The 23,087-nt window shown below is 54.0% G+C and overlaps 1 protein-coding gene across 1 annotated transcript in view; it reads left to right on the top strand.

The window, feature by feature from the left end:
* Window positions 1-23,087, top strand: part of LOC131207891 (uncharacterized) — an 86,108-nt gene that overhangs the window by 7,037 nt on the left and 55,984 nt on the right. Inside the window, exon 2 of the mRNA XM_058200523.1 lies at window positions 15,164-15,219. Within this exon, the coding sequence (XP_058056506.1) occupies window positions 15,164-15,219 (56 nt within the window). The remainder of the gene's footprint in view (window positions 1-15,163; window positions 15,220-23,087) is intronic.

The raw sequence follows: 23,087 nt of genomic DNA, 5'->3' as shown, positions 1-23,087 counted from the left end.
GCGCGCGCGCACGGGAAGAAGGTAAATGAACGACCTTCTCATATCCTTAAGCTATTATCGTGTCGTGCCGTGGCGTGCCGAGCCCCGTCCCTACCGACCCGCGTCCCGCGTGACTCCGGGCGTGATGCGGTAATATCAGCAAACGGGGGTTGACTCCGGACCCGCCAACTTCCGAAAGTGGAGAGGGCGATGGGAGAGAAAATTAGCATTCATATTTCCTTGCCGGCCGGCGGATCTAACTGTTTCTGCCGGCTTGCTTGCTGGCCGAGGCCGAGACCGTGTGTCCGTCCGCAGGCACAACATGTTTTCGCTCTCTAATGGTCCGACGGGCCGGGCCGTCGGAGGAATGTCGGAGGCCAAGATGCCACCGCTAGATTCCGTCACGCAGCGGATCCGCTAGAACTGCAGTTAGCTTTCGTTTCACGCAGGCCCTCCAAACGGAACCCGTTTCCAGGAGAGAGGGCTGATGCTGATGATGATGATGGGGACCGCATTGGGCGCATTATGCACGGACACCCAGCGAACGGAACTCGCCTGCCGGCGGATGATGAGTGGTCGATTTGTGGTGGTGTCTTTGGCGATTACTTCCTGCCACCCGGTTCCCCGTTAGACCCAAGGAGCAGGGGTGTCCTCTCGGTTCACCGCCCCTGCACCGCATCGCACGGAACAGGTGGACAGGCGCGTCCGAAAAGGCAGCCGGCCAAAGGACATCGACGGGACGGGGCGCACGGGGTAATTACTGCTGCCTGTAACTGATTTACAGCCGTAATTAAAACGATCTTAAAACGGCCAACATGTCGCGCAGGGTGTCTGTGGAGCCCGTCCCGTGTAGTACGCCGAGTGGCCGCCAGAGGGCCGTCCACCTTGGAGAACCCTGGAGTCCGGCCGTTCTTTTGTGCGTTCGTTTACGTAGTGTCTCTTCCTTTTTGCCTCGGCCTTTGTCGTCTGCCTTCTGGTGTGTTGTTGTTATATTTCTTTGATTCCGCACACATACACACGTGCCACACACCATTCGATAGTGTTGTTGTTGCTGGGGCGAATAGAAATCCCCATCGTCACCACCGCCGGTTTTATGCTGCTGTCTGTGCCGTGTGCGCTCGAGACAATTAGTGTTAATTTTGTGCTCAGACTCAGGTCCCCTGTTTTTATGTTGGGCCTCCGCTCACCCCCGCCCCGACCCGGGCAGGTCATATTAATTTTTAGTCCGCCCTTCCCTCGGCCCGAGACAGTCAGCCCGCCGAGAAGTGCATAAAGGGGACGGGCATTAATAAATTTGCATTACCCTTTTATTGTCGCGTCGCTTGTTAAAGGACGCTCGGGGACGCTTTGGGGGGGGGGACCCTTGCTAACATGCTTGTTGGGCCCGAAGTCCCCCTGCCCGGCGATTGACAGCGATCCACCGCGACGGTGGAGCAGGTACCTTGCGTTGGGCTCGTGACACGGCAAATAATTGCTACATAAATTGTACCCGTGTATTTAAATGAGAGTATGCTCTTACGCGGGCACACGTGGGGCCAATCGTTTCATCATTTATCAGCGACTCTTAGCAAACGGGTGTCCGGGACTTCGATTCGATGGGCTCTGTGGCATAAAAACGACACGGACACCGCCTTTCGTGTAATTTATGCTGAGAGGTATTTGGTGTAAGGTCATGTTCACGACTAGCCCTGATGGCACGGGCACAGGACTCCGGGGAATGTCGAATGGTATGAAATTGAATCTCGTCGCTCGAGGGGAACTCCACGGTGGTGTTGATGTCGGATATCCGCGAACTAGTAGCGGTATGGTAGTGTTGCACTTGAATATACGGAAGGTAGCGTGAAAGGGATCCTTCGGAAGGATTGCAAACAAACTAGTTCCAGAGGCTATTGATGAATTCATCGATGAAACCGGCAGAACTACTTATGAAATCCAATGGACGATAGGCTGCCAGTTTTCGCCACAGTTTGCAATCACAATTAAGCACAATAGGAATGCAGAAATATGAATGCTATCTGTTGTAATTTTTTCAATTGCATCTATTTCAGCAAGTTTTACAAAACAAATTCATTCTTGTTCTTTTCGTGGTTTCGAGTATTTATTGAAGGTCGTGCTGACGTCGAGGACTCTTTCCTCGTTCATGCTCTGCTTCCATGACTACTGTTTCATTTTCTTCATGGACCTGTCGCTTCTTTAATCGCGGGATATTAATTTGGGGCAAGTAAATTCCGAAACATTTATTGTTCAGTGATTTTTATATTTATTTGACGGATTTTGTCGTCAGATCACATCCCGACACCGGTATGTTTTTGTTGCATTTCTATGATTGCAAGCATTACTTACTGAGAATGTCGCCATTTCCTATCCTTTTTCCATTTCAAAATGTACATTTTAATTTTGAACATTGATGTATTAGCTTAAAATTCAAGCGAAATGAAAGATCGCGAGAATGCTTTAAATACAAGGATTTTTTTGATCAATGGTTCCATAGTTTTGTTATAGAAACTTCCAGCATTTGGTGAGGAGAATTTCCGACTGCTCGAATCAGGGCTCGAAAGACGTCTTTTCATTACCCTTCTAACGCAAGGTCCAATTTCCACGAGAAAGCATGAAATTAAAAAGCTTCCTAAAGCAGCATAAAATAAGAACTATGCAGACGAAGAAGAAGAAGAAACAAGATTCCACAAAAAAGGGTGAAGAAAAAATGCACCGATCACTCACGAAGCATCTCACCACACCCTCTGTGTGCCAGTTTCCCAGTCCCATCCACCCCCGGCGCGGTATCACCCGTGACATAATTCCGGTTCTGACCCAATAAAACGCACAATAGAGACGTTGCATAATACAAATATCTAATCCGGGTTAAGTTATTCCGCCCTCCGCCCCCCCGTCCTGCCACGTCACACTTTCCGGGCCTAATTGTCAGAAACAAGATCAACTCCGCCTGGGCCCCCGCTACATTCCACCGTGGGTCGCGCCACGGGAAGCAGGGACTAGACTGGGGCGCATCTGAAACAAAAGCACCCGGCCAACCCCCCAGCGTAGGGTTGGGCCACCACCCTACGGCCGATCGCCCTACGCCGCGTGGATTCGGAGCTTTCCGGTCCCGTTAGGACACCGGTCGCTCTCGAGTGGCATGGCAGCTGGGAAGCAGAAGGCGAGGTGGCGAAAAATGAAGTAGAAAATCTAGCACACACACCAATCCCGGATCTCGGGGCCGTGGGCCGTTCCTACCGGCTGCTGGGTTGATGGGGAAAAGGAGGCCCCTGGCTTGGACTGCGGTCCAGCGGCCGAGCCGGCTGGCATCAGTGAGAACGATCGTGCACAAGCCTCTCCTCCGGCCGCTGAGATGGCTGAGACACAAATTGAAATAAAAGAACCGGGACCCCGACCGATCGGAGACAGGAAAAGTGGAGGGCGAAAAAAAAATGAAAAGAACACCGAGCCGAGTCGAGTAACAACATTAAAAACCGTCAGACAAATCGAAGCGAAATTATATAAATTAGCTGCCGGTTCGCCCACCTCGCCTCGCTCGGGGTTCGGGGCGCAGTTCTAGGTGAGGGCCACCCATTTCTGCGCCGTTTGGCTGGCCGCAGGAGGACGCAACGCGCGAGCCGATCCGCGAAGCAAGATCACGATCACGCGAAATCAGCGTCGGCGGTGGCTCTCGTCGCGAGCGCGCAGATCATCACCGTCTCGTGGTTGTTTTATTGTGATCATTATGTTGCTGGCTGGCTGGCTCTAGCTAGCTGGCTGGCTGGCTTGCCGGTCGGGTCATCGGTTTTTATGCTGCTGACGACGATGCTGCCGGTGCCTCGAACTGTCCGATTCGTCCGACCGACGTTGTTGGGCAAATTTCGTTTCCACGCTAGCACGCGGGCACGGGGACGTCTAAAAAGTCCGCTGAATTTGATGAGACTGAATGAGTAGCCCATCATATTAAACGGACCTTCATAAGCCTTCATAACTAAATGGTGCCAGATTATTGATTTAACAACTACAAAGGAGGTTTGTCTTAAGGGGAATTAAGTTGTACTATTTTCCACGGACAAAATGGTAGCTGAAACTCACATTTATCAGGAGGAAATCTTATAGAATCCACTACTAGCGTTAAAGTCTGATCTAAATGCTTTCGCGGTGGTGGCTGCTCACTCCAGGACAAGGAACAAGATTTCGTACTTTTGGTGGGATCGGCTGAGAGTTATCCATTACGAGTTAAGGGACAAACATCAGTGACTCGCAAAAGTCTTCTGCACTCTACCATTGCATTTTCTCAGAGGGGGGTACCTTCCAAATGAATGAATTTTTGATTTTTTCCGCTTACATCACATTTCTTTCGTCGTACTATTGGAACTACCCTTCATTGTAACGGTTTCACGTTGCATTCTTTCGCAAACAAGAAAAACAAACCCAAACGATGACAACATACTAAGCTGGTGAAACCGTTGCCCAACTCCGACTCCGATGGGCACCAGAGTCTCCCGGCCCTCCGTTAATGGCCGATGGACAGATCCCGATAGAGTCACCGAGTCACCGGCGTCCACGGAATGACAAACCGGAGCAACAGCTACCTGAGCGCTCGTTACCGGGACGGATCAGGACGGGCCGGCGTCGTCGCTTGTTGGCGGGTTAAGAGGGTACATTATGCGAAGATGAATCAATTTTCAGTTCTCCCCCATTCGCCCCCGTTCGGGTTCACCGGGACTTCCTGGTTCTCAGCGCACACACGGCGCTAAGCACTCGGCCCTGCGCGGGATTGAAACTGCCCAGTCACTTCCTCGCGCATTCTACCCTCGTTTGGGCCCTCGTTTGCTAATGTTCCTCGTCCATATGGCGGTACGGAAGAGGAGGAGGCCTTCTTTCATCGACGTCACGTTCGTATCCGCCCGCGGACCGTACGCGGGTCCGGTCCAGTTTCACGAACTTGTTTCGCGAACGGGGCTGGTCCACGGTGAACCGTTACGCTGATTCCGTCCCTCTTCCGGTCCCTCTTCGTGACAAATTGATTCAGATCGTCCTTCCGACTCCTCCCGCTGGCGCAGACAACAAGATGTGTCTCTGGATCCAGTCGGGGGTCAAAATGACAATCACCGTCTTCGGCCTCCGCCACCGCCGCCGAGAGTGCTCCGTTGGTCGCGTTGTTCGAGTTGATAAACGAAAACTACAGCACCGTTCGCCACAGTGCTGCCACCGTAACGTGTCTCGTTCGTTGCCCATTCGCGGACTCGCAGGGCCGATTGCTGATCTAATCTGAAAATGATGAGGTTCACGAGTCCTAGGCCTGATTCGCCCAGGCCCATCCCAAGCCCAGCTCAGCCCACCGTTTCCCATACATCAACTCAACCTGGTTTCGCGCGGATTAACGGGTTCGCGCGGAGCATCCTCCCGGCCGGAACCGCCGAGGCGGCCGCGTGGAAGCAGCGTGAAGGGCGCATCACGACACAGGCACCGGTGCATCAGTCGGGGCGGCAGCATAAAAAAACAAAAACAAAAATAACGAACCTCACCTCTCAGCTGAACGACAAAGTGCCCACGGGACACTGACCTCTGGCGAGAGTGCAGTGGCCACGGTGGGGGGAGTCACAGAACGGGAGGCTGAACTGCCTCGCCCGCCTCATCGGTTACATCGATTACATTCTGACGGCGATATTATGATGGGCGCTGGTGCAAGGTAGGGACCGAGTGCACCTTCGTTAGAAGCCGAACGAAGCGGGCAGAGACCCTGCGCGCCCAACCCAGCCCGGGAGAGTGCACCGGGAACGAGTGCGAACCGAAACGAAACGGCATTGTTGTTGTGTGCCGTGTAACGGGGCACTACGGGCCTCGTAGATATGATGCAATAAGTGTAATCATAACTACTCACTCACTCTCCGGGCCCGTTTGCAGGGCGGGTCGGGGGAAAATGGGCGGGGGCGGGGCGAGAACGCCGCATAAAACCGGGCCCACCGGAGAGCAACGGGTTAATCTTGTCGACTTTATCGATTGAAGAAGCGGCGGCGAGAGAAGCGCGAGCAGAAGAGGTATAAAATTGAACCTCTCCGGCAGGGACACTGAACTCCCGCTGGTGCGCTGCTACAAAGTGCACCCGTCCCATTCGGATGGGGAAAATGTGGTACAGCTCATGCTTTGTCACTTTTCAGGACACTAAGTTCAACTGCCAAATTGTCACTCGCGTAGCTTAATCGGTTCAAGTGCGGAACAACTTGAGGAAAGTTCAAACCAAAACTGTCAAACAAAGTTTCAAGCGTTTAGTTGAATGTCTGCAATTTTGGAAAATGAATCGCTTAATAACAGATCAATGTGTTTAAAATTATTAAAACATACTACCGAAGTAGGGATTTGAAAACGCCAATTTTTCCAACAAAATTTGCTTCAGCGACGAAGCACATGTTTCACTTGTAAACGAGCAAAGTTATCGCATCTCGGGCACTGAAAACTCTTAATCGATGGGTCGATCGAGAAAAGGGTACTGTATGGCGAGCATTATGGGCTGGCGGACCGGACCGGATTTTTTTCGAAAACGATGTTTCACGTATATAATGGCAAATTACAAACTTTATTATAAAGAAAATATTTCTTTAAAATAAATCATACGAGATCTAAGCAAAGAGTTCCAACTTTAATTTGGGATCTAGCTTTCAAAAGAGTCGTTAGAGTTCCAGAGTCAAAGTCGGATTTCCGATACTCGTAGCAAATCACTGTTCCATTCACTGCCCTCGATGGGTCTGAAATTTAAACCTGTGTCCAGTTGTTACCACCTCCTAGCTCTAGTAAAATGGGACGCTAATTTCAGCTTCTAGTTCATGCTAACGGACCCGTAGTTAAGAGATAGTAGCCAATCGCCATAAACTTTTATGGCTTGCCCTGTTTCCAATCGATTGCGCCATTCGCGAGAGGTGCCAATTTTCGAGCCAGGCTGAGTTCATTGATCCGATCGTGGTTTTATTGTTTTCAATCGCAGCCTTTTCGCGGGTGCTCCGTTTTTTCACGCCGAGCGAACTCAACACGATCGAACCGATCCGATGCAACCGAAAGATGTGCACATGCTGCCTCCAATTTGGTTCGCCACACTTTGTCGAGACACGCGCTTGATGACGATAATAATGATAATAATGATGCCCAGTTGCCTGGTTGTGCGCGGCCGGACCACGCCGTGCGTGCTTCGTGAAGCAGGTCAAATGAGAAACGAGAAGAGAAACAAATGAAATGAAAAGAAGTCGAACAAGAGCAACTAAAAGAAAACAAAACATAACCAAAAAACTCAACTCAAAATCAGAGATACTCCCCGAAACCCCTTCAGGCGGATCAGACAGACCGTGGCAGGCGCAACCCAATGGCAATAAATTTGAAAACAAAGCGGGCAGGGGACAGGGGCAGCGGCCACAGAAAGGCGGAGAAGAAAACTCGTAGAAACCACGCGGGTACGCGGGTACACGTGGAACAATATGTAACGGGATTGGGACACATAAAATCGTTGTCTTTGGCTTTGGCCGACCTCAAAACTCCCGTTTGCATTTCGGTGCCGTCGGTCTGAAGAGCCCCCCCCTTGGGGCCACGGCAGGCTAAGAGGGGCCAAGGGTCCAAGGAGTCCGGTTTCTGACAGATTCTCGAGCGACACGGGTTCGGATTAGGAGCCTTCCCGTTCCGATAAGCATCGGTCTCCGCCGGCTGCCTGGAGACTCGCTCCCCAACGATCCTCAGCATCGCTGAGCCCAATTTGTCCGCAGATGCAGCCGTTCCGATTCCTGCGTGAGAGTGTGGTCAATCGATGTCGAAGGTGTCGTCCGTGGAAGTCCCAAGTGGTCCCCCCGACGGGGGGTTGAAGAGTAAATTAATCTGTCATCTTTTTATCTACCCTCCGACGTCGACTACTGTTACGGGGGTCTCTGGCCGGGTGACACTAATTCTCCGAACCGAACCCGGGACACACTTCATTCAAGAGAGAGCATTAAGACCGCTCGATAGGCTTCCCTATCTTCCCGTTGTGTGATAGAACTTTTATGTCGGTCCTCTCTCTCTCTGTGTGCTTCTTGCGACTAGAATGGGCCCATAAAACTGTCTCTGTGGCTATGTGGCACCAGGGAACATGACATCGATCCCGATTAACGCAGATCGACGGCCGGCGGCGGTGACCACAGCGCGGTGCGACATTCCGCGACTTGGCTGCCCGCAAGGCCCTCGCCGATAGAGCTGTTCGTCGCGATAATGGGTCCCACGGGACCGACACACCGCGCAGTCCGCGTCCGGCTGCTGACGACGGGAGTAGAATTAATGAAGAGTTTAAGACAAACCCGACAACGCCAAGACGACGTTCGCACGTCAACTTCTTGGAACGCTCGCGGCCTTGGCTATCAATTATCTGCGTGCTGCAGCAAAAGCTGCAGACGCCCAGCTCCAGGATGATGGCGGGAGAATCAATAATCGTCTCGGCCACACCAGCGGCGGACTTTGCGTCTTGCGTGTTTGCCAGTACTTGCGCCAATGTTTGAGCATCTCCGTCGCGATTTAGCCGTTGTTTGTTGTGCATTATTTCCGCCGCCTGTCGGGTGCGGAACGACCTGCGGAAAGCCGCTTAAAGGTAAAGCCGCGACGCGAACCACCCTCCTTGAACCAGACTTTCGCACCGACATCCACTGCGGGACTTCCTGAACCCCTCGGGCCGGGTGGTGCGTCTCGAAGGTCACGCTCCAAGTCGCCGTGATCAGCGTCAATCGAGCGTGAATCTGTGCATCAGCACTTATCACCCACTCACAGTTCACCCACCGATCGTTAGCGCCCGGGCCTCAGGTTACGATCGACACGTCCCGTCGTCCTAGGTCAGACGTCCGACAAATAGCTCCAAAGGCCAAACAAAAAAGGGGCACCTTTTCACACCTTCGGACACCTACCTAGGCGTTCGCTGGCCGTAATGCGATCCAATTTTAGGATCCCCGGCTGGTGATTTATTTTCTCCTAGGGCCGCCGCCGCCCGAGAGCGCTACATGCTGCACTACAGTAGCTCAAACGGACGCAACAGGTACCGGGGTCCCGGCGAGTCAGAAACATGATCCTCGCGCACCAGGATGCGCTCGATCGTGCTCGTTAAAGCCGACCGGCTTGTGGGCTGGTGGAAAAGGATCGGAGAGCGATAGCGAACGGAAAGGTAGACCCTTTTCGATAGGGAACGGATTGGACAAAGTGTCAAAGAGTGTGTAATCTATTACCCCAGGGCCCATTCAAGAAATCTCCGAGTTCGGTGGAAATCTCTCGAGGATCGCGCGCGCAGTTCGTGGAAGTGTGTTTCTTCCCTTCCATCTGGACCGGGCGATGATTGATGTAATGAGTGTAGGATCCAGCACTCCCGGGCACAGATTCGGTGGCTCCGGGAATCCGAGTTGAAGGTGAATGGGCCGTGAGGTTCCCTGTCACCGAAAGCGATTTGGACTTGGAGTCTCTCCTTAAGCCCTGTTTTTTGATGACCCATGAAAAATCGACGATCGTGCATGATGGCGCAATTTCTGGCGGATAGTTACGATGGGACCAACAAGTTGGTCCAAGTTTTAGGGACCTCTTCCTTCGGACTTAATCCGTACAAGATTAGAAAACTCTAGCCAGGTGTGCCCAGCAGCGATCGCAGCTACATAGACCGAAGCAACCCCGAAGATCAATGATCGCTCCCTGTGTGTAGGTCTCGGGCGCGTTGAGCTTCCTCGTTTATAGACCTCTCTGTTCTATAACACTTTATTGCCTCTCCGAAGTACGATACTTGGAATGCCCGCCGAATGCACGGGTAGCACCTGACCAACGGTGGAAGCCGTTCCGGCTACCAGCAGGTTCACCACCCGGGCAATCCCAGCGTGACTGACGGGATCACCCAGAGGATAAGCGCCTCATCGACTGGTAATTTGTGTGTATCGCCGATCTGCTGACTGCGCGCCGGCGCGCGGCGCTGAATCCATTTTTTAATAATAAATTTAAACGAATTGCTAATTAATTGCCTCTTCTGCCGAGTGCCGGGTCGAGGATCGGGTCGAACGGGCTGGAGCTGGCCCGCTATGTAGATCGCTCGACATCTCCGACGATCCTCGAAGGGTTGCACTCCACGACGACAATGGCGCGACTCGCTGGCCGGTAGTTCGCGTTGCGGTAGCGATCGTTCCGATTGGTTCAAGTCGCGGCGGCACAATGCAAGTGCCGTGTGGGGCGGGCAATAAAAGAAACCCGAGATTCCTCCCCACGACCCTGCACCCTCGCGGACGACGAAGGAGAGACCGCGGAGGAGGTTCAAGTTTTTATTGCAATTTTATTTCTGTCACGAATATGTACGACAGAACGGTGGAACATCGCTGCCAACTGCGGCTGGTGGTGTCCGTCCGTCAGTTTGTGAGGCCCGGGACCTCCACGCTGGTCCGTGTAGAGTCGGGCCGGGCTTTGGCGGTCCGCCGGCACCGACCTCTCCACACCGCTTCTGTCTGCTGCTTGGCAGACGGAGACGACGCGCGATGTTTGTCAAGAAGATTACCATAAACCCGGGGGCCCCGTTTGTTAGGAAGCTTTCATTAGGAATTCTGTCCCGTAGCGCTGCGGAACGGCAGGTTAATGATCCTCTACCACACTCTAATCGCTCTAGCCCTCTCTCTAAGCCTCGCGGAGACATTTATTGTGCCCGCGATGCCTGTGGAGCCTCGGGGCTTTTGGTGAAAAATTTACGACCCACCCGTCGGCCCGTGTGCCGACCCGAGGGTAATGGATGACGGGCGGTATATACTAGAGCTGATTACAGACCGCTTCGCGCAGAACGCTTCCTATCGGGCAGTGTCCCGGTGGCGAGCAAACAGCTCCACATTATGGAAACTTTGCGTCTGGAATTATTCATTCCACTAATTGATAGCGTTCGCAGCTCGGCCCACTCGTCCTAGCATGGCCGGTGGCCCAGCCAGCCGCGCTCTCAACCGGCTCGGCAGCATTGCGCTACGCAAAAGGCAAAACATGTGTCCGTCCGGCTGCCGCAAAAGTGACGGAGGCGAAGCGAAGCAAAAAAAAATCATAACCACCAACGTTCGCGAGACCAACATCGCAGCAACCCGAGTTCCCCGAGAACCGGGGAACGTGTCTCAAAATTGGTTGCCAATCGACGGACGCGTCAACGCGTTCGATCTGAGCCGAGCCGAGCCGGGCGTTCCTTTTCAGGCGCGTTACGACCAGGCGCTGCGGACCAGGCTTTACCTTAAAACAGACACATCAAAACCTGGGTTCGCCGGGTTTGTGGACAGCTTGTTTAACTTGCTGCTGCACTAGGGCTGGTTGTGGCCCTGGGTTGACAGGAGCGCACTGGACATCGCGTGCATCGCCAGAATGGTATTTTTATGTAGTGTATCAAACGGTGGTCACCTTTTAATAAAAATCGAACCCACATCAACACGCGCTTCGTCGCCATTCGGGGACAATTAAAATTCTCGAACGAATATGAATTAAAAACAGGGTGGTACAGGAAGAAGCGAGCTCCTCGCGCACGAGTGTGTTACAGGAATTCCTGCTCCCATTAAGAACTGCCACGGAACGGGAGCCGCGGGAGAAGTCTGCATGAGGGGGGCAGTCTCGCCGGACAGCTTCTTGTGGTGCTTAGCCGCAGTGTGATGGACGAGCTGCAGGATTATGTTTTGACATTTGTTCACCCAACTTAAAGTACCTTGCGAAGCGCCATTGCCAATCGCTGCGGTTAATCACTCACATCCCGATCCATGATCGATGGCGGATAGTGACATCTTTGCAGCTTTGCAGCATCAACACTCTGGCACGGGACCGGGCCTTGGAACCGCAATCTAGAGGGATGTTCCTGGTTTAGCGCGAAACATCTGTACGCCCTCCGCCGCGCATGGCTTAATCAATTCCTGAGAGCTCCACTCCAAAGGAGTTTCAACGGAACACGGTAGCCACTGGTGCGTGCGGCTCGTGGAATGCGTCCGGCGAAGCTCCCCTTATCGAGCTCATAAGAGGACCTGGACCAGAACGCCCCAAAGACCAAATTGTGTGTGCGCGCTCGTACTTTTAATGAATTATGGCCCCTTTTATCAACGCCTACAAGAGAACGGTGCGCCCCCCGGCGGGGCTTCCAAATGGGCGATGTTCGTTAATTGTATCCGTGCGCGCCACTAGAGTGTCGCCCCGGAGAGTTCGCCAACACGTACGGCTGCGACCCCGGAGGGAGCCCGCATCGGCCACGCAGTGTGCAAAATTTATCGTGTATACCAAAGGGCAAAAATGACACTCGGCTTTTAATGAACCGGGCACTGGGCTCAAGCCGCCCAGTACAGGCTACTTCCTGGGCAGCTCCCGGGGGCCAAAAACGGGGCGGCCGTGCCGGGGAAGATCTCGCCAGAAGCGGATGCAGTACGTGCGCGGTGTGGTCTATTTTCGCCTGCCCTGTGCCCAAGGCGCGCATTCCATTCCATTCCGGTGAATCGAACGGCCCCTCGCACGGTTCGCATAATAAATTGTGTTGGAAATTTACACGATCGCGGCCGATCGGTTTTGGTTCGGGGATGAATTTTACACGCCTCATTTAATTCCATCGGACCAGAATCCGGATCACGGAGACCACCATCGGAGAGATGGGTGTTGGCGGATGGGAGTGCGCTCCCTACATGGAAGGGCGGACTGGCCGGCTCCGTCATTTTCGCCCCCCGACTCCCTTTCAGCCGTGGACGAACTTGGGGACTTTGCCATAAATCTTCGGACCATAAATGCACGCGCTCGCGGTGTGCGTGCGTCGCACCGGATGATGGGGTCCTGGCTGGCGCGGCTTGACGGACGGACCGATCGTTCTAGCCGAAGCCATCCCGGGGACCCGTTCCGGTGTGTTCCGTCAGAGATCGGCAGCATAATGGAAAATGGCAGCACGTTCCGATTATTGGCAATATTGTTTCAGAGAACGCGCCGCGAAAACCCGGCCGCCGGCCCATCGGACGACGATAATTAAGGGTCGTACTCATAAATCATGGTCCGCGCTGTCCTACGCGTAGTTATTCACGCGCCCAGCGGAGCCTTCGCGCGCGTGGCTTCGGCTGCGTGGCGTTGTTTGGATTGTATGCTAATAGGATTTTGCGCGTACGCACGCGTGCACGCGTTTAATCTTATCATTTTTACGACCGTTACCGGCCGTGGCCGCGGCTTGCGCAGGAGTGCAGATGATTGTCGGCGTCGGAGTCGTCGGTTGTGGGCTCACACACGTGATGCATCACTTCGCAATCACCAGACCTCTTATTACGGCGATAGGGGCACTGGGTCCGGCACGACCGCCACCGCGCTCGGCGGCTGGCCAAATTTATCGATCGCGTATTTGCTTGCGCCAGGGATCAACCGGGCGGATTACCTGGTGGTGCTGGACGCTCTCTGCCGGGCGGAGAGTCGCAGTCATAAATCAGTGATCGATTTCTGTTCGCTAACAAGCGCGGGGAATTCATTGTTTCTGCAATCATAAATATTGATCCGCTCTGTCGGACCCGGCTGGCCCGCGACCGGACGGTGGATCTTCTTCTCGTAGGGCGAGGGCAGGCCGGCCATGGTGGTACACGATCGTCGTGTTCGACCCCGTGTCGTCCCTTAGCCGACCCCCAGGTCCCGCGTGGGTCCGGGTGAATTTGTATTTTACATACATCATTACCATCGGGCGCTATTACGATCTCGTCATCCGCTATTTTATCGACCGCCGGTCCGGTCCGGCCGGACCCAGGATGGACACAGGATGTCCAGGAGGCTTTACGAGCCCCCGCGTCCTACCCTGCCGTGAAAGATCTATTGCCTTGCGGGAGCGCCGGGGCCAGAGCGAAAGGTTAACGAACGCACTCAGGTTAGCATTCCTCCGGGGCACGGCGCATTCCGCAGTGTGTGAAAGTGTGCACGGTCGGACCGAACCGAATCGAAGAACGATCGAACGGACCTGCTGCATGACAATGAAACTTTGAAGCGTTCACCATCTTCCTGCTATTTCTGTTCCGTGCACCGTCCGATGACGTTCTGCTTTTAGGTGGATCCTAATGGCGACATCAAAAGATGTTTAGCGGCGGTCATATTAAGCCAAAACTCACCCCAAAATCCTTTCGCTTGCTCCAACCGAATCGATCTCTCGATCCGACGTTTTAAATAGCCGCCGCCCCGGGTTCTGTCAACAAAGTAGGTTTGTTGTTACTCAACGCTTTGCAATTAAATGGAGATTGGCATCTCCAAAAAAGGCCCCGAAGATTCCGACCGATGGTCAGCGTGACCACGCACCGTGTCCGTTTAGCTAAGTTTGATTGTTTTGCACTTATTCGCGTCGTTACACAAGCCGCGGTGGCCAAACAGTGATCGTCAGTAACTTCGCAACGCGCTTCGTTTCGCCACCGGTTTTCGTTTTCGGAACACAACACGGCAATGTGTCAGCCAGCGCCGGATGCCACTGCTGCGTCATCTGTCAAGTGGCCACCGGAGACATTGCGCAAGCGGCGCACTTGGCTGGCTGCCGAGGGTTGGTTCTTTTGCCACCCGACCCGGCGCCTCTTATTATGCAGAATCGAACCGATGGCCACCGGCAGATAGGGGGCCCCGTTGGCGTGCAGCGGAACGAGAAGGCACCCCGCACGATGCGCACTACAAAATGGTAACCAATTTCTTCAGCATCCTCCATCGAACGGTGTGTGTTCTGGGGTGCTGCGAGGCGAGTGCATCATTATTTCCGCGGCACAGTATGGCACTGTGGTCGTTACCGTGACCACCGCGGAAATGGTTTAGCGCGATGCCCGGGAGTAGATCACAAACCGGGCGTCCCGATCCGCGCTAGTACTGGTAATGGCCAAGTCACGCAAGGGCCACCGTACCTAGTGCTACTTGTGGTATCCGCGGCGTGGTTACGTCTCCTGCGATCTGCAACCGTCACCGGCTCGCGATGGGTCGCAGGATGATAAGCACGTCTCTCGTGGGATTCCCACCGCACGGGACACGGGAAGCATAACAGTAAAACGGGCTTTCCCTCCGGGAAAGCGGTGACCGCGGAAAAGCAATGAAGGATTGCGCGCTCCAACTCCGCCCGAAACGCCCGAGAAGATGGACACCAAGTTCGCTAGCTGTGGCACTGAACTAGGATTAGCCGAAGTAACCTGCATTCCCAGAATATTGCTAAATCTAGAACCGTTGACTTATTGTCTTTCTCTTTCTTTTCTCATTGCAGCAAAAATGAAAATATTTTTGCCACTAGTGGTGTGGATCATACTTCTCTTTCGAACGGTAAGTAATTCGCTTATATAATCGATAATTTTGGTGGTCGCTTTCGCATATGATCGTGTTATTTAAGCTCGATTTAATCATCGCTTCGTACAAGGACTGTGGAAAATTGAATAGAATATCGCATTAGATGAGTTGGAAACACTTCAGCTCCACAACGAATTATACAAAGTATGAAGTGAATTAAATTAAGCCTTTAAAGAACCGTTTGTAATTCCAACGCCATACTATGGCGAGTCCAACGACTCCTGTTGACGGCTTGGCGTCATTTACGGTGGCACTTCTTAATCACTATATCAAAACTACACCAGAGCGCATGATCGCTCTCGGGGAACGCTGCCTGCTGATGACCCAGGGCAACAGTAGCGCCGCCCGGGATCGGAATGATGTAAGGCCCACCGGGCATTCCGGGTGCTGGCTGCGTGGCTTGGCTCGACATGCAAACTCCCAACGGGTAAATAGCTGGGCTGTTGGGGGGAACTGTATAAAAATGGAAACAGGGTCTGCTCCAAATGATGGTACCATTTATACTGCCCCCCGCCGGCCACCATCCGTTCACTCCGTATCAGTTACCGGACGCGAGCCGAGCGATCGAGCCCGCGTGTCTTCTTGAACTTGGGCGTCCTCCAAAGCATTTCCTCCGGCCCGCGGTCATTGCGTGCCCCGGTGCAGCCACACGTTTTCGTAATTAGCGGCCAACGCAGGCCGGTGAGGCAGTGCACTAACGAGGTGCGCAACTCCTTCCCGCTCCGAAGGGGTAGCGTGCGTTCCGATGCGGGGATATGCTAAATTGGAATTTTATTGTGGGACGAAAGTGTGGAAAGAAGTATTTCATTACACCGCCAAGAAGGAAGCATCTCCGCACGAAAACAAATCACCGATCACCACCGGTGCAGCGGCCAGATATAATTGTGGTACGGACGCCGGACGAGCGAACGATGGGCACGAGCATGGGGCGATCGATGGGATGGCACCAGCGACCCACGACAGGCCCGGTTCCTAACGATGGGACCATAATAATTGGAAAACCATTTCCACCGTTTTATTGACTTGACGTGGTGACGATGGCCCCCCGCGGGACAGGTTCCCCGTTCCAGAGCCCACGCTACTACCTCTTCTAGTTGCAGACGTGAGACCTTGAAAGCTGGAAGGGCGGGATCGGATTGACTCATCACGCCGCAGTCCTGCGCTACCGATGGCCCACGATGGTTTGGGGCCAGATCGTTTACAACGGCACGGTTCACGATGTCACCTTCGGTTTCCCCTTTTTTTGTTCCTGTCGGACACGTAGATCTCGATCGGGGATCGAGGACACACTCTAGCCCGCCCGTTCGTTGGCGTCGAGACGTTAAATCATTAGCAACCAACACGGCACACGCGGCCAAGAGGTGCGCCAGGGTCTGGTCGGTACCTGTCTGCCTGCCTGCCTGCCTGCCTGCTACCACCAACGCGCCGTGCCAATGTGCGTTCGTTATCATTCGGTCGGAGTGCGGAGGAAGTCGGACCGATCGCCATGTTGTACACTGGGCGGCGATGAGCACATTTTTCACACGACCTACAGAGAGAGAGAAAGAGAGAGAGAGTGCGCGAAAATGATGGCTATCGAGGCCTCTCGGCACTTCTGCGTTTCGCAAAACAGTCTGCGGTCTGCGAATGGCTCTTGTCCGGTGTATGTGGGCCGTCGGAAGGTCGCCACCGGACCCCACTGCCGTGTCCTTTTGCTGTGGTATTTATTTTTTGTTCCACCACCGCGCCGCCACTAGCCTAGCCCAGCGCGCCGCCTAATCTACGGTCACCGAGGGACCGCAAGAGTCCGCAGTCAATCAGTGAGCGGTCCGCGAGGCGTTGCGAGGCCGTGCGCCGTATTGTGGCACATTTATACTCAATGAACCCCCGTGAGCGCCACCGATAGTCGGAAGAGATCGATTCAAGGTCGGTCGTTACGACTCACTGGTCAAGGCCTGGTCTGCTGGTGCTGGCGCTGGTGGGAAAGGACTTCCTTTCCGTAGCGGCCACAACAACCCGCCTAACGATCGCGGATGGTGTTCCGTCTGAAAGCGTCCGTGTATGCGGTTTCTTCACAACTGATTTCTGAGAGCCAACGCATCCCCGAAGACCACGGCCCCCCGACGAAGTGGGAGTATCTCGCAATTACGCTCGCTCCGCGCGGTAGTTTATGTGCCATTCTTATGATTGAAAATGTGCCATTAACACGGAAAATTGAATATTTTATGGACTCTCGACCAGTCCGCCGACCCGACGGACTGGCGAGGAATTTTACAATCTTTGCGTTGTGGCGCGTCCTCCAAGAGTGTTGAACGTGTTCTTCGACGAGGTCCGCACCGTTTATCATCATCACGATGTGGCGTAGTAGTGAAGCTACATCGCGTCGATCGTGCGCCGGATGTAACGAAGCATCACACGAAACCCAGTGCAACATCCACTCTAATTAGACGAAATTCCTTCGATGCGATAACAAGTGGCGCCCTTGCGGACCGCTCCCGACTGGCAAACGGCGTAGTGTTCTGCGTCCTTAGTCTCTCCCCAAAGATAATGAGAAAAGTATTCCAGCAAACGTTGTCGTACCCTCCGGGAGGGGATGGGCCGTACAAGTTGGGTCCGTTCTGTGGCACCGGAACATGCAGCACACACCAGCGCATGCATCCGTCTTCTGCGAAACTGTGTCATTAGCGTAACGATCATCCCGCGGGCCGGGAGAGAAGGACGCACACTCTAAGCCGCCCCCGGGTGACCAATGCTAAACCATTAGGCGCCGTGTTCCGGTTCCCGGAACATGCCCTTGGGCCCTTGAGGGCCTAGAAAGGCTCGAGGCCCTCCTCTGGTGTACTACCGGGCTACCGTATGACCTGCTATTCGCTGGAGCGTCTGCTCGAACGCACCACGATTGATCACGGCAAAGTCCCCCGGCAAGTGGCTGTGGCCCGCCGGTTTCCAGGACGTGCCAGATTACGACACCAAACCCGGTTCCCTCCGCCCGTCCGGGGGCCGGAGTGAGTGACGGGAGAAAGAATAACTGTAGTTTGCTGCCTAAGCCAACCCGTCACTCCAGCTTCCACGCTTACCCGCCAGGGGTCCATTGGCATGGGCTCGCCCGGAGCCTAATTCTTCAAGATGCACCCCGCCGCATCAGCAGCACACAGCATCGGGAATTCTTCTTCTAGGTTACCACTATCTAGGCCACCGCGCCCAGCACGCCGCCCGTGGGTTCGGTTGTAAAAGCCAAATGTCATACTACGGTTCGCGGCCACCACCACCGCTCGCTGTCGACGGGGGCCTGTTTTGCGCAAAATGGTCCACCACATCTCGCGATCTCTCTCTCGCGCCCCGTCTCGTCGGAACTGCAGGAGACCAGTCCCGGACGACGACGTTACATGCCGACCCAAAACCGGCCCCAACGAGCATGGAGTACACAATTTTCGAAGAAAGCAGCAAAACCGGTCCCCCGAGCAGCAGCAAGTCCGACCCGACCCCGTGTGTGCGCGGCGCGCCAGGTTTCCTGTGGCCGCGCAATGACTGTTTTCTTTCAGTTTCTGCGGAAAAACGGCCAAAGTGCTTGCCCGGGGTGGGGTGGGTGGCCCTGCTTGGACCCGATTTAGGTCAGCAGGGATGACACGCGAAGCAGCAGGTCGGCTTTGAAGAGATGGGTGTTTAGACGTGGAATGAAAAATCGAGCACTAAACGCGGAAACGGTGTCGAACGCTCCGGAGATGCGGAGTGTAAACATCGAGCGCGGGCCAGGAAAATCGTAAGCCACTCCACTCGAAGGAGGCTGCAGGACGGACTGTGTCATCACTGACCCGTTTTGAAGCGCCAGCCCGTGCTATTAGCAATGGTGTATAGGAGCTTCGTTAAAATTGTGTAAAGGTCCGTAGGATTCGCATTGCTCTTAATAAGATTAATTATCAATCGCCGAACGAACTCAAGAGAGGCTCAATTTAATCAGAACCGACTTGCCAGTGTTACCAAATGGGCGATCCGTCGAGCGAAAAATAGGTTTTGCTCATTAACTCTTGTCCTTATCCGGTAGCCTCTGGCCTGGGGTCCGACTTGGGTTCGCGCCCTCCAGCAAAAAGAGGTCCACCGAGCCCTATTAATTGAATACTAGAGCAGGCAACAAAGAAATGCATAAAAAAGGCTTTCCTTCCATCTCGACCTAATAACTAACCCGCGGTCCGCGTATCCCGACGACGCTGGTGTCGAATTGAGATCCCTTACAACGGCGGCATCCAGGTGATCTCGGCTAGTGCTGGAAGTGCTGTGGAAGCTTATTAAATTAAATCTCTCCTCCGTACCGTTACGGTGCCACGGCGGTTCGGATACAATGATAGACGGGGTTGCCGATTGGAGAAGAATTTATCTTCGTAATTCCCTAATCAGTGTATTATCCGGGGTAATTTAAAGCGGTGACTAGCGTCGAGAATGCTGGCTGGCCAACCGGCTCGGGGATCGGCGCAACGGTCAGCCGGCTAAGCAACACCTCTTTGCCGGAGTCGGAGTGAAAAGCCTATTAAATTTGGATCCACGCGCTCCAGTTCCGCGTGGCGTGGCGTCGCCAAACGGGGACGCCATGTGCCGCCAGGAGGACGCGCGCGATTGTTCTCGCGCGGCTCACGGGGAATTCTCGGGGCCGCCAATTTAGAGCGCGTAATGGAGGATAGTGTCTGTTGCTGGCCGCCGCCGCCGGCTACCCGGCCCATCTTTGTCACGGTCGCCATCTCGTCGCTTGAAGTCATTCTGTTCGTTCTTTTCGAGGCCCGGGACCTTCTTCGGACCTCGGGCGGGCGGGACTAGCGACGGCGCGAGCAGTAGTTAGGGCGGAAGGGTGGTGCCTCGCACACCTCGGCTGTCCGTCTAATCATTAGTTAATAACTATTTCTGCCCGGTTAATGTCCGCAACTAGAATAAACAAAAAGCGTACGTCCAGGCGCGCTGAGAAGCGTGGCATCAAGGGTGTTGGACTCAAGCCGAAGGCGCTAAGAAGTGCCGTGCCGAAAGAAGAGGACGAAGAAGGTGTGGATTCTGCGGTACATTGAACCTGCGCTCGACCTGGCGCGGTGCTTGAAGAGAAGTGGAAGAGGCGGCCACTCTGCGGGAAAGAATATTGACCGGAGCACACGAAACGTAAAAGGCCACATTGTTTCGATGTTCGTCCCAACCCAACCCAACGCGGCGCTGGCGCTGTAGGCAACACCCCTCGCGGGCGTCAATCGACGTCCGCGATGATCTGAACTTTGAGTAATTTTCAATTTCCTTCGCAGCGCGCAGCGGAGCGTCCTCCGTTGATAAAAAGTGTTGGCCGGAGCCTCCATCGGATCATTGGCCCGTGGCGGGCGCTCGTTGGCGAATAGGAATAGCGGCGCAGCAGCAGAAAATTGAATAATTTCAGGTGTTAATTGATATTTGTCAGAGGTGGAGCACCGCGCATATGTGTGGGGCAGTGATTGGATTTTTTCGCGCGATCCACAAAGATCGCAGACACTAGCCCAAAACGAAAACCGCCCCGTATCGATGGTATCGGTTCACGCACGGTTTAGCCTGAAGGAACCACCGGTAGCGGTCAGACCCCATAATTATGCTGCGAATGAACGAATTAAGCGCGAATTTATGCCGGTAATGGCTTTATCGGATTGCTGGCATCAAATTGCTGGTGAAAGCAGCAAATCGCGATTGTTGGTAGCAAAGCTCCCCAACACGTCCAGAACTGAACCTAGAACGGAACGGTGCAGGCTCGTAGGTTCGATACTGAATTCAATCTGGTAACGGTTTCCGAGAGGCACCAAGATCTTGGAAAAGGCGTCCAAGTTCGCGCAATGAATTTCACATTGATGCAATTTCTACCTCAAAACCAGTTTGACCTCGAAGCGTGGGTCATGTTGTTCTGCAAGCTGGAGCACTCCCCGACTCATATCGAGTTGCTCGTTTGCATACACACCAACCGCAGGCGTTACGACACTTTAGGGATTTCACTTTCCTTTTCCACCTAGGTGTATGATCCGCGACATCGACTTTCACTTTTTGCGATCACACCCGAAACCCCATCGGCGACCGCCTGAGAGCACACAGTACTGCTGTCGCCCGTAACCAAAGACCAGATCCGGTTCGCTCGAAATGGCGCTCTGGTTGCTCCGTGCCGGGTTCGGGTTTACGTACTTTGTACTTATCGTCGTCGATGAATCCGTGCCGCCTTTACCGGAACGCGATGCCCCTATAATTAACTAAACCGTCGAGCGTCGTGCAATGAGTTAATTGAATAATTGATATCTTCTTCGGGCGGGCAAGAAGAAGCTTCGATCGGCGGTAGGTCGGTTTGCTCGGTGGCCGGGGAATTTGGTGGTCCACCGGCCCACAAGAATGCACGCACGACGGGCGCGCGCACGCAAATTGAAGGTCTCTAGAGGTGGCCGTCCCAGAGGATCCCGCAGCGATCCAGCGCTCCGATAAGTGCCATGGATTCCACGCCGTACGATGCCGACGACGCTACGCAAATATTTGCCACAATGATAAAGGCTCCCTCAGCGATAGCGCGCTGACCTTGGGCGGTAGCGCTAGCGGCACTCCAGCCGGTCCGACCCCGTCGCAGCATGGGACGCCATTTTTCTTCCGTGCACCGTGCCGCCACCGTGATGGTCGGGCTCTTAAATCAAGCCGCGTCGCGTCGCGGCCAATAAAGTAGAGCGCGATGGCCGCGCTACCGGCGATCACTGGCGGCGGCATTCCACAGATCGGTTCAAGGATTTGATTAAAGAACTCCTGCCGGAGAGTGGCGACGGAGCCGTAAACGGTTTTCGCTCTCTCTCTCTCTCTCTCTTCCTTTTGACCCATGCCGGGCGCAAAATGTGTACTCTAAATTAAGTGTAAGCAATACGGAGGGCTTAATGATTTCACCTCGTCGGGAATGATCTTCCTGTGGATGGAGAACACACGGTGGGCAATCGGTCTTGAGCTGAAATTGTTGGTGCGTAGAGGTGCCACATCTTGATCGTGGTACTCCACAGATTGCAGATTAACGCCGCACTTCGCCAGCACAATCTGCCCCAACGGCGGGCACTGCCACTCATGATCTTATTAAATTAATGTGCCACTTCTGTTCTGAATGGTCATTGTTTTCGGGTTCGTCGCTTGGTCGCTTGATGAACTCCAAGCTGGAAGTAGTGGCTGGACCACGCACCGAACCCCACACGCTAATGGCCTCCGTTTTGTCGTTGATGTGCCATCGGGGCCACCAGTTTCGGATCGCCGCGGAAACGGAAGACGAACCTTTGGCTAATCTCCGGAGGAGTCGGACTTTGAACTCGAACTCCAACCCAGAACAGCCAGCCTGCTGCTGCCCTGCATGCTGGTGGCAAAGCGGTGGCCCCAAACGGCCCTCCTCATATGTTACGCGATCTCCATTAGCAGTGAACCCGGGCCACCGGAACCCCGCAAGCAGACGTTATTCGCAAAATGGCCAAAAGTGTCCAGGAGGGTAAAAAATCCGGTTCTCACCTTAATGATGAGCAATTCTGTGGAATTTTCTGCGGGTCGTACAACGACCCGCCGTACGGGGATGGCTTACTTTTAGCGCACTCTCGCTGCGCCGATGCCAATTTATCATCATTTTGGGTCCGTTCGTGCGCCTTTTTTTCTGCCACGTTTCGCCGGCCATAATCGAGTGAGAAATGGCCGACGCCGACGAGGATGACGATTTCACCTTTTTTGGCTTCGAAAAGCCTTCCACATTCCCGGCATTGTTGTAGAATGGGGCTCGGTATTCCTTCGGTAACTAATTGGAGATCACCGGCAGAGGTCCCGAACTACTACAAGCCCGACCGAAGAAGAATTCGGCCCTCTCGGGCTTATATCTGCCGGAG

Source organism: Anopheles bellator, chromosome 2, assembly GCF_943735745.2.
Source record: "Anopheles bellator chromosome 2, idAnoBellAS_SP24_06.2, whole genome shotgun sequence".
In the NCBI taxonomy this organism is placed as follows: domain Eukaryota; kingdom Metazoa; phylum Arthropoda; class Insecta; order Diptera; family Culicidae; genus Anopheles; species Anopheles bellator.
The sequence above is the reverse complement of the archived record's forward strand: the minus strand, read 5'-3'. Positions and strand labels throughout refer to the sequence as shown.